Genomic DNA, 12,814 nt, shown 5'->3' on the forward strand with positions numbered 1-12,814 from the left:
ACTGAGTGGGTGGGTACACTCTTAGATAAAAAAAGGTGGTATCTAGAACCTAAAAGTATATGTATCCACAGTATGCTCTGAGCAGGGCAGTGGAATAGGTCAGAATATAACTTTGTAGGTACAATGTCTAACAAAACATCCTTGCTCTACCAGTGCTATGGGAAGAGATGTTAAGGAATGTGTCTGTTTAATTTGTTCCATTATGAAGAAACATTTTTCTAGACAGTTTATTCATATCGTGGATCATCTGTCAACATAATTCCAGCTTCAATAGGCTGGGATGTTCAACGAAGGTCACAATTATAAAAAAATATATAGCCTAGCTTCAACCTATTACAACTGAATAGGCTGTAAGATTAGCTGCCTACACATGAGGTAAAATACAAGAATGACATGCAGAACATGTTCTATAATGAAATGAATAACTTACCAGACAGACGTGACTGAGGACCAAGCTGAAGAAAAGAAAGCCCACACTGTGGAACACTAGAGTGGGGCCCATCCCTGAGACAACCATGCCGAACCTCCAATAGTCGTTTCAGAAAGCAAGGTTGAGTTGATGCTTCAGTTTTAATGACTTAATTTACTTTAAACTGTGTTCAAAATCGCAAGTCATCTTTCACTCTATCTGTCCTAATTATGGTCTTGATAGTGGCTTGTAAAATCATAACTATAATCTCTACGCTTTCCCTCCCTCTTTTTAAACATGTAATACGTTCAAACTGAGCCCACTCACTTTATTTATCTGCATGTCTGTTTTTTTGTGTTTTTTTTTACTTCTTCTGAAATTACATCCACATGTCAGAACTATTTATGTCGCTCTCGTTCTGCGGTGGGAAGTTCAAATGATTCTTTGTGGAGAAGAAACCAGCGCTGTATTTTTAGGTCTTTTAAATTTCCCTTCAGACTAACTTAAACACTTCAGTATGGAGCTGTGCGCCTTTATGCCATATCCCAAATTTCCTTCCCAAGAACCCCGTCCAAATGTTAATTGTTAAGTTGACAAAATCATATGAAAATGTCACTTATTATATGACCTAAGATAATTTACATATACCGCACAAACGCATGGTTCATCATGTCGTCTATCACAGTGAAGAACTATAGACAATTGAATTACATCATCTTTTCTCGGGAAGCCGTGTTAACATGAAAAGTGCATCTCAAGGCAAAGCGTCATGTTAGTCATAGAATTAGCAACTTTTTCTAATAAGATTCGTGCAATGACGAAACATTTTATCGTGTAGGCTGTCCCACCAGACATTAATTTCTAAACTGAATAGATGATGGACCCTGCATACGAATGACCAACTATTCTAGACATTGTATCGAACTATAAAAAGTGTAACTTCATACTTATATTAATTCTATGTGGATGTATCAAATCTACAAACAGAACCATGCTCTGTTTACGCATGGTGGTGTAGAGTCCAAGGAAATCGCAAACCAGGCTATAAAGATCACACTTACGCTATTTGTGACAAACCAAACTCTGATGCATTTCAGCTTTTTCAGAACAACCTAAATCTAAAAAGGCAGCCTACTTTCAAAATAAATCAGAAAGTTAAAGAGTTATCCCTAATATTCAACGCGGCGCCAGATGTGAACGGCAGTTGCTCGACACCAGTTGTGAGAGTATGAAGGCGGATGAAAGAGGCAGGTATTAGAGAAGCGCGTGAAAGGTTCTCATTGGTCCGCGCTCTCTTGCGTTAGATTGAACCACGTCTCTTAAATGACATACAGTATTTTCTCACCCCTTTCCACACAATCTCCACATTCAACATATTTCTGAGTGTTGCCAGTTTATTATAGCAAACTACGCTAACATTTTGCATATTTTATTGTATTTTCTATCAACAGATAATGAATGGGAGATGTAAAATGTTCCAGGCAAATTTAGTCTACACTGTTATTCTTCCACTAGTAGCCTAGCCATACTGTGCATATCCTCTAACATGATATGTCCACTTTGTCATAATATAATTGTTATCGCCAGACTTGTGAACACATTTTGTGACTGAATGATAAATAAAAAAAAGACATACCTATTGTTATTGTTACTGTATTATTACATACATTTCCAAATTCAAGTGACCCTTCATGAATTTACAATTTACAATCTTTCAAATTGCCAACTATTGTATCTTCAGCAGTGTTGAGCTACCAATTACTTCATAATGGAAGAAGTTTTAAGCTACACTAAAGCTAAAGGGTAGGTAGCATAAATTTAACCACATGTAACATCTTGATTTGCATTAGTATACACATCAAAAATCCCAATGTGAAGTTACACCTCAGTTTTTTGAGTTATTACATAAAACTGTTCAGAATTCCGAAGAATGCCGAAGTCATTTAGTAAAAAAAAAAAATCTGTAATATGGAGGAACTGACAAGCCAGCCTATTCCCTATAAAGTAAATTCCAACAGAAATAACTTCCAATGTATAACTTCAAATTAAGCCAAATTGTTTGCACTCATGACTACTAGTTTCAATTTAATTTTCAACCAAATTACAATAAAATACAGTACTTTCTACATTTACTGTTACAAATCAACATGCAAGGATGCTAACCAATTAGCATTCTAACGTTAGCCTTACCAGCCTGCTAACGTCATGTTAGCACTACATGAGTCAGCCAGTTGCTATCAACACCTAGTTTACAGCTACAATAAAGTAAACCAAAGTTTTGGAAATTAATAATGCCATCTAACCAGTTATCAAATAATGTTAGCTAAATGCAATTATCTTAGCCAGGAAGCTAGCCAGCCAGCGAACATTAGCTATTTATCAAACTAGCTATTAGCCTAACTAGCCTAGCCAACCACCACGGTTATGGTCGGCAACCTAGAGCCCAAGGAGCCTCGATCTGGCTCTGATGCCAAGGCGCCAGAACCGGCTGGTACCCCAGTACGCACTGGAAGAGGGAGAGGTTAGTGGAGGAGTGGCGGAGCGAGTTCTGGGCCATCTCTGCCCAGGGCAGGAACGCCGCCCACTCCCCCTGCCGGTCCTGGCAATAAGACCGCAGAAACCTACCCACATCCTGGTTCACTCTCTCCTCCGTTACTCTCGGGGTGAAAAACCGAGGTAAGGCTGACCGAGACCCTCAGACGTTCCATGAACGCCTTCCAGACCCTTGACGTGAACTGGGGACCTCGATCAGATACTATGTCCTCAGGCACCCCGTAGTGCCGGAAGACATGTGTAAACAGGGCCTCCGCAGTCTGTAGGGCCGCGGGAGACCGGGCAAAGGGAGGAGATGGCAGGACTTAGAAAAAAACTATCCACAACGACCAGGATTGTGGTGTTACCCTGTGAGGGAAGAAGATCCGTTAGGAAGTCTGCCGACAGGTGCAACCACGGCCGTTGTGGAACGGGTAAGGGTTGTAACTTCCCTCTGGGCAAGTGCCTAGGGGCCTTGCACTGGGCGCACACCGAGCAGGAGGAAACATAAACCCTCACGTCCTTAGCCAAAGTGGACCACCAATACTTCCCACTAAGACAGCGCACTGTCCGACCGATGCCCGGATGACCAGAGGAGGGTGACGTGTGGGCCTAATAGATCAAACGGTCGTGAACGTACAGACACCCAGCTGGACATTGGAGGGGAGTGGGCTCTGTACGTAACGCCCGCTCGACATCCAGCTACCACACTACCGGTGCCACCAGGCAAGAGGCCGGGAGTATGGGGGTGTGATTCATGGGCCGCTCCTCTGTGTCATACATCCGGGACAGGGTGAAAAACATGGCCCACCTTGCCTGGCGAGGGTTCAGTCTCCTCGCCGCCTGGATGTACTCCAGATTGCGGTGGTCAGTCCAGATGAGAAAAGGGTGTTTAGCCCCCTCAAGCCAATGTCTCCACACCTTCAAGGCCTTGACGACAGCCAACAGCTCCCGGTCCCCCACGTCATAGTTTTGCTCCGCCGGGCTGAGCTTCTTCGAAAAGAAGGCACAGGGGCAGAGCTTTGGTGGTGTACCCGAGCGCTGAAAGAGCAAAGCTCCTATCCCAGCTTCGGACGCGTCCACCTCCACTATGAACGCCAAAGAGGGATCCGGATGAGCCAGCATGGGAGCCAAGGTAAACAGAGCTCTCAGCTGACCAAAAGCCCTGTCCGCCTCAGCCGACCACTGCAAACGCACCGGTCCCCCCTTCAGCAGTGAGGTAATGGAAGCCGCTACCTGACCAAAGCCCCGGATAAAGTTGGCAAACCCTAGAAACCGCTGCACTTCCTTTACCGTGGTGGGAGTCGGCCAATTACGCACGGCTGAAATGCGGTCACTCTCCATCTCCACCCCTGAAGTGGAAAAGCGGTACCCTAGGAAGGAGATGGACTGTTGGAAGAACATACATTTCTCATCCTTGACGTACAGGTCATGCTCCAACAGTCAACCAAGCACCCTTCGCACCAGGGGCACATGCTCGGCGCATGTAGCGGAGTATATCAGGATGTCATCAATATACACCACTACACCCTCCAGGGCTTTCCCTGAGGGACAGGAGACGAGGGCGGACACACTCTCATGGCCCGAAGGAGCCGGGTGGACGGTTGCCAGGTAGAGCTCCAGCTCCAGCTGGAGTAGGAACCCCTGACATCCCGCAGCCATCCCATCATACTCCCTCGGAAGAGCGAGCCGAATCCCACTGGGACCAGGTGAAGGAGGGGTGAGTAGTGATGCCCTTGGTAGTGCTGGTGCAGGCGCTGGAGGAATTCTTCTTCTCTCCCAGCGATCCATAGTCTGCAGGACGCGATCCATGGCGGTGCCGAGATGTTGTAGCATGGCCGCATGCTGCTTGACACGTTCCTCGACCCCTAATATGGGGGTGTCTGCTCCTGCTGACTCCATATGGTTGGGTGCGTGATTCTGTCAGAAGGTGGGTGTAGCTGGTGCATGAAGTCATTAACACCGCCCGAACAAGGAGAGGGACCGACTTCGGCGGAAGTCGTGACAAGCAAAGAGAGAGCAGAGACTTGATGGCTGGGCCCATCCAACGGTAAAACTTTTAAAAGAGTGAAGGCTGAGTTAGGTACCATGAGGAGGCGGGTGTTTCACCGGCCAATGAAGAGTCAGGGAAATCCCAAATAGATAGATTCCATTTCCTGTGATTGGTAGATTGTAGCTCACCACCGTCAACACTTGGTCTGGAATGTAAATATATGCTAGCATGGCTAGTGTCTCATGTTAGCCAGCTTGAGCTCGCTACCGAGCTAGCATACGAACACGTTAGCACAGAGGAAATCCTCCATATGATGTTCAGAAATTGTGTATTGTGGGTAGTTTAGAAGATATCTGGAAATAAGTTAATAAATATGTAATACCCAAAAACATAACTGTGTTTTTACTTATAGGAAACCAAATCGTGACTATAACTAAGTTACTATGTCTTTCACCACAATGTGTTGTTACATTGGTGAGTAAAAACTCATGAGTCCTACCGTTTAAGAAACTACTACTCGTATGTAAATCTGAAATTTAATACACTACAAATTGCAAGAACATACAGTGCCTTCGGAAAGTGTTCAGACCCCTTGACTTATTCCTCATTTTGTTATCTTAATCCATTCTAAAATGGATTAAATGAATAAAGATCCTCAGCAATCTACACACAATACCCCATAATGACACAGCGAAAACAGGTTTTTATACATTTTTCTAAATTGATTACAAATTAAAAACCTAAATAAGTGTTAAGACCCTTTGCTATGAGACTCAAATTGAGCTTAGGTGCATCCTATTTCCGTTGATCATCTTTGCGATGTTTCTACAACTTGATTGGAGTCCACCTGTGGTCAATTCAATTGATTGGACATGATTTGGAAAGGCACACATCTGTATATGTAAGGTACCACAGTTGACAGTGCATGTCAGAGCAAAAACCAAGCCATGAGGTTGAAGGAATTGTCCGTAGAGCAGGATTGTGACGAGGCCCAGATCTGGGGATGGGTAAAAAAAATTATGCAGCATTGAAGGTCCCCAAGAACACAGTGGCCTCCATCATTCTTAAATGGAAGAAGTTTGGAAACACCAATGAGCAATCGGGGGAGAAGGGCCTTGGTCAGGGAGGTGACCAATAACCCAATGGTCACTCTGACAGAGCTCTAGAGTTCCTCTGTGGAGATGGGAGAACCTTCCAGAGGGACAACCATCTCTGCAGCACTCCACCAATCAGGCCTTTATGGTAGAGTGGCCAGACGGAAGCACATGACAGCCCGCTTGGAGTTTGCCAAAAGGCACTTAAGTACTCTTAGACCATGAGAAACAAGATTATCTGGTCTGATGAAACCAAGATTGAACTCTTTGGCCTGAATGCCAAGTGTCACGTCTGGAGGAAGCAAGGTGGAGGAAGCATGGTGGTGGCAGCATCATGCTGTGGGGGTGTTTTTCAGCAGCAGGGACTGGGAGACTAGTCCGGATTGAGGCAAAGATGAATGGAGCAAAGTACAGAGAGATCCTTGATGAAAACCTGCTCCAGAGTGCTCAGGACCTCAAACTGCAGCGAAGGTTCTCCTTCCAACAGGACAACGACCCTAAGCACACAGCCAAGAAAACGCAGTAGTGGTTTCGGAATGTCCTCTCTGAATGTCCTTGAGTGGCCCAGCCAGAGCCTGGACTTGAACCCGATCAAACTTCTCTGGAGACACCTGAAAATAGCTGTGCAGCGACGCTCCCCATCCAACCTGACAGAGCTTGAGAGGATCTGCAGAGAAGAATGGGAGAAACTCCCCAAATACATGTGTGCCAAGCTTGTAGCGTCATACCCAAGAAGACTCAAGGCTGAAATTTCTGCCAATGGTGATTCAACAAAGCACTGAGTAAAGGGTCTGAATACTCATGTAAATGTAATATTTTTGCTAAAATCCTGTTTTTGCTTTGTCATTATGGGGTATTGTGTGTAGATTGATGAGGGAAAAAACTATTTAATCCATTTTAGAATAAGGCTGTAACTTAATAACATTTTGAAAAAGTCAAGGAGTCTGACTACTTTCCGAAGGCACTGTATATGGCTATTCTAGGTATTCTAAACTGAGTGTACCAAACACCTCAATGTACTGTGATTGTAATATTGAGCCTCAATTCATCGGGGCATGGAATCTATAAGGTGTCGAAAGCATTCCACAGGGATGCTGGCCCATGTTGACCAATGTTCAGACAGCAGCATACCACCCTGCATCCCACTGCTGGCTTTCCTCTGGAGCTGAACAGAGTTGGTCCTGGTCGGTCCCTGGATGGGAGACCAGATGTTGCTGGAAGTGGTGCTGGAGGGCCAGTTGGAGGAACTTTTTCCTCTGGTCTAAAAGAATATCCCAATGCCCCAGGGCAGTGATTGGGGACATTGCCCAGTGTACAGTGTTGTCTTTAGGATGGGACATTAAACGGTTGACTCTCTGTGGTAACTAAATATCCCATGGCACTTATTGTAAGAGTAGGGTTGTTAACCCACGTGCCCTGGCTAAATTACCAATTTGTCCCTCATACCATTATGGCCACCTAATCATCCCCAGCTTCCAATTGGTTCATTAATCCTCATGTAACTATTCCCCAGGTTATTGCTGTACATGAGAATGTGTTTTCAGTCAACTTACCTGGTAAAATAAAGGTAAAATCTATAACAAATTACTCCAATGCTTCCCACAGTTGTGTCAAGTTGGCTGGATGTCCTTTGGGTGGTGGATCATTCTTGATACACGTGGGAAACTGTTGAGCGTGAAAACCACAGCAGCGTTGTAGTTCTTGACACAAACCGGTGCGCCTGGCACCTACTACCATATCCCGTTCAAAGCCACTTAAATCTTTTGTCTTGCCCATTCACCCTCTGAATGGCACACATACACAATTCATGTCTCAATTGTCTCAAGGCTTACAAATCCTTCTTTAACCTGTCTTCTCCCCTTCATCTGCTCTGATTGAAGTGGATTTAACAAGTGACATCAATACGGGATCATAGCTTTCACCTGGATTTACCTGGCCAGTCTGTCATGGAAAGAGCAGGTGTTCTTAATGTTTTGTATACTCAGTGTATATGGCTGTTCTACGTATACTACATGGTGTTTATTGCCTTCATTTAAGCAGGTAAGTAATTGAAAACACATTCTTTTCTACAATAACGACCTGGTGTTTGTAAAACCATGGCATATTTCTACATGAGGAACAACCATATCGTTTATATAGATTCTGTATAGATTTGTGAGTCAGCACGTAGACTTAATGACGCCAATAAGCGCAATGTCGGACAGTATTGGTTCATTGATTGGTTTCGTTAGAGGAACATTTGTATCTATTGCAGTACTGTTGCACTGTTAGAATGTCAACACATTCAGGTGACAAATTCAAAAAATGTGCCTACTGTGTTTTTTTTTTTCTTTCAAAACCATGAATAAACAAGACTATCAACCACCAATGTGTACAGAAGCCTTAAAGGTAACGCACTCAAGAAGACAAATTGGTCAAGTTCAGTAGATAAATCGCCCTACTGCATGTACTGACACAACCATTCATCTTACTGCTTACTCATTAGAACAGATAGACAAATACCTATCACTTTATAAGAAAATGATAAATATAGTACTAAAAGTAAAGAGTCTGGAAATTAGTCATCAAAGTGTCTATTTATAGTAGCTTACATGTTGCCTACCACACACACAGCGACAAGGTGACATGTGTGGTGAGTAGATTGATTTGGATTAAGGCGCCATCTAATCCATATCCATTATACATGGGAGAGAATTATGCTTCTGTGCCACAGAAATGCTCAACCGCATATCACACTGAGAGAGATTGTCACACAGCATAGATTTTGCATCTAAGAGTATCACGCCACTCCTATGTGCATACGCTATGCTTATGAGATATCGCATTTTATACAGTCTCTACAATATGTAGTCTTATGTTTTACATTTTATCTAGCTTGCAGCCCTCCTGCAGAAGTTAAACATTCATTTATATTGTCATTTATATGCATGACTAAGCAGATAATTAAACATTAAATCGCAACATACTCAATAATGAGATGCTTATGTTTTGTGTGCTATGCCGTACTCCCTCTAACCTTACCGTTGTTGGTGTCCCACTGGCTGGATGAAACAGGGTGGCATGCAGGCTAATTTGGATGATAAAGAGCCATACTTTGGTTACAGACTAGGACATTGGAACAGCAGGTTGTTTTTAGCTGGTGACATCTGAGAAATACTGGCCTTGTGTATGTATTGTGTATACATAGGGCAAATTGCTCTACAGAGCAGTGGAGGCTGCTGAGGGGAGGGCAGCTCATAATAATGTCTGGAATGGAGTCAAGGGAACGGTATCAAACACATAAAAGAGGTTGTTTCCATATGGTTGATACCACACCATTGACTCTGTTCTAGCCATTATTATGAGCTGTCCTCCCTCATCAGCCTCCATTGATAGTCTCTCCCAGTTGAATCACAATACTGTTGTGAAATACTTGAACTGTATAATAGACTATGTACTCTACAAAGAAAATATAAAGGAAAATGAAGTGAATTATTGTAGTTGATGTCATTCTAACTGACAGTTTATATAGCTCAACATTGGACAGATAGAAGGAACAAATATGCATGATAAAGTATGCATTATTATCACATACTGATACGAGCAGAAAGAACTCAAGATATTTTAAATAACATATACATGTGTGCTACAGTAAGAACTTTGTGCATAACAGATAATGATAACAATTAATATGATAATAATATAAGCATATAAATGAAATAAGGCTACTATTATGCAAAATAGTGCAGAGCGAGATGGCAATTCTTGCATTTCAAAGTAGAACATTCTATGGACTTCATATTTAAGCAATGCAATCATTTGTTTTTAGCATGTTTAAAGCACTTGTAAAATGGTTCAATCATGTACAAGCAACACCCCCCCCCCCCCCCAACACACACACAGGTCATTTGACTACAGGAAAGTATTGAATAGGTCAAGAGGAGTTCAAAAAGCACAACTATCTAATGAACTCAACTTGTCACTAGAATTTGATGCTTCAATACCAGATGACCCCAAGAACAGCATTGTTACATCAACATTTAGTGATTAAAAGCAGCAGATGTAATCTAGCAAGCCAGACTGTAATTTCTCATTTGCTGTGCAACACAAAGGGAAGACTGGAGAACAAGGTTCCAGCTAAACACTACATGTATTTCAGCACTCCCCTGAATTGGTCTCCAACAAGTTGTTGTTTTCATAGACAAAAATATAGTTTTTATTTCATGTATGTTTCTCTTTTTTTGGTTTGTAAGGCCTCTGGACAAATTTAAACCCAAAGTCATGAAATACCAATATGTGGTTGGGTTTTAGGGATGTGGTTGCGAGTGGAAAGAATTTAGACAAGGGCACATCCCATTGATTGAACTCAATTAGTTGATGGACCTAGCTAGTCTGGATACATCGGGTCAAAAGTTCTCTGTTGGACTGCAATGTCCAAACACAACCCATTACATTCAGATGTATCTTATACCAACTCTCAACCAAAATCATTGAGTTGGCTGTATCTTTGACAAATTTATGGTGGCTGGGAAGCACCCTTAAACCTAATCTAGATTATACCAAATGTGTTGCCATTTTTTTTGCAATATTGTTAGTAAAAGTTACAATAACTTTTTTGTTGGGACACCTTAGTGATGACAGTCATGAGTCAGCGGCCCCGAAAGACAGTGTAAAATACAGACTCAATCTGGGCACACAGTTGGGTAGAATGGGCATTGTAGATAGAATAAGAAATAGCATGGTGCATCTCCTCCTGAGCATCTTGCTTTGCTTAATCAGTTGTATAGATGTCATCTGCTTGGTGAGAGCACAACATTCACTCCTATGCAGGCTATGCCTTATGATATGCCTGAAGTGAAGGAGAAATTATCAATGATGTGGAAACTCAGAGAGAAAGAGAGAGAGAGTGGGACCCAGGTTAATGCCCCTAGCTGCACAATGTGACACAAGGCACAGTTTATTAGCTTGACAGACAGACTCGTAGCCTTTTCACTTTAACTTCTCATCATCGAAGAGTCTATATATATATATATATATATATTTATATATATATATATCAAGAATATATATATATATTATATAAGAATATATATATCAAGAATATAGATATGTTTGATAAATTGATCACTTTTGTTGTCTTGTGGAGAAGGATGTAATCACAATGAAGTGATTTTAAAATGTTGCATTCCGACATTTTCACTTGATTCTTTAGTTTCTTCAAAATACGACCTCAACTATTGTTTTTTTACCTTCTAAACATTACCTTCTGATCCAACCCTCAGGCTTGATTTTCACAAACTAAAGCATAATGCTTACTATAAAATCTACAACATGTAGATGACGTACATGTTTCCCAAAAAATATATACTGAACAAAAATATAAACGCAACATGCAACAATTTCTACAATTTTATTGAGTTACAGTTCATATAAGGAAATCAGTCAATTGAAAAAAATATATTAGGCTCAGCCATGGGTGGGCCTGGCTCCCAAGTGAGTGGGCCTATGCACTCCCAGGCCCACCCATGGCTGCGCCCCTGCCTGGGGAGACATGCCCAGCCAATCTGAATGAGTTTTTCCCCACAAAAGGGCTTTATTACATACAGAAATACTCCTCAGTTTCATCAGCTGTCCGGGTGGCTGGTCTCAGACGATCCCGCAGGTGAAGAAGCCGGATGTGGAGGTCCTGGGCTGGCGTGGTTCTCTAAATTCTCTAAAACTATGTTGGAGGCAGCTTATGGTAGAGAAAATAAGATTACATTCTCTGGCAACAGCTCTGGTGGACATTCCTGCATTCAGCATGCCAATTGCATGCAACTTGAAACATCTGTGGCATCACTCTGCACATAAAACTGCACATTTTAAAGTGTCCTTTTATTGTCCCCAGCATAAGGTGCACCTGTGTAATCATCATGCTGTTAAATCAGCTTCTTGATATACCTGTCAGGCAAAAGAGCAATGCTCACTAACAGCAATGTAAACCAATTTGTGCACAACATTTGAGAGAAATAAGCTTTTTGTGCGTATGGGACATTTCTGGGATCAACATTTTCATGAAACATGGGACCAACCCTTTACATTTTGCATTTATATCTTTGTTTATATCGTTGTTCAATATACATTATGTAGAAGTTATAGTAAAAGCTCATGGTCCTCCAGTTTGCTTGCATCCCTCATCCACTCTAACTCTGCGAAATAAATATGAGGTAATCGATGGTAATAAACACTTAATTACAGTATAATACTTTGGCTTTGGCTTATCTCTCTAATTATGGTTGAATTATTGTTCCAGGACAACAAACAAGGTGGGGAAACACTCTCTCTGAACGCAACAGAACAATAGTTTACTGCCGCTCTCCCCCATCTCAATCTAATATGACAGCAATTCTTATTACCTTGACAGCTCACCACTCAGATCTCCCAATGGGAAACTGAGAAACAGGAAATAAGATCCAAGCCGGATAAGGAATCTCACAATCTTCTCCCAAGCTGGAAAAAACAATACGTGTTTCAAACAAACTGATTACTTCACAAATTGATTCTGGCAGCCAATTCTGTTGTTTTTAACATATCAATAATTGATTTTCACCCAACAAACATTTTCCTCACAGGCTTATTGAGGAGAACTGTAGCCAATGATCCTTTCACTATAACTAAACTTGACTATATCCAAATACTGTATATCTAGCAGTATTAATATGGCTAGGGAGAAGCATTAATATGTTAATGTGGGGTAACTAGCCCCCCTAAGAACAACATCCAATTGCTGACACGAAAAAGCAAAGTTTGGTCAAAATTAGGCATGTG

The 12,814-nt window shown here is 42.1% G+C and overlaps 1 protein-coding gene across 1 annotated transcript in view; it reads right to left on the bottom strand.

Moving 5' to 3' along the window:
• Positions 1-1,621, bottom strand: part of LOC106569329 (parathyroid hormone/parathyroid hormone-related peptide receptor) — a 70,386-nt gene extending 68,765 nt beyond the window's left edge. Inside the window, exon 1 of the mRNA XM_014140569.3 lies at positions 431-1,621. Coding sequence (XP_013996044.1) covers positions 431-517 — 87 coding nt within the window. The 5' untranslated portion in view covers positions 518-1,621. The remainder of the gene's footprint in view (positions 1-430) is intronic.
• Positions 1,622-12,814: the final 11,193 nt, after the last annotated feature.

The sequence above is a fragment of the Salmo salar genome, chromosome 14 (genome assembly GCF_965601325.2).
Source record: "Salmo salar chromosome 14, fSalSal1, whole genome shotgun sequence".
Lineage (NCBI taxonomy): Eukaryota > Metazoa > Chordata > Actinopteri > Salmoniformes > Salmonidae > Salmo > Salmo salar.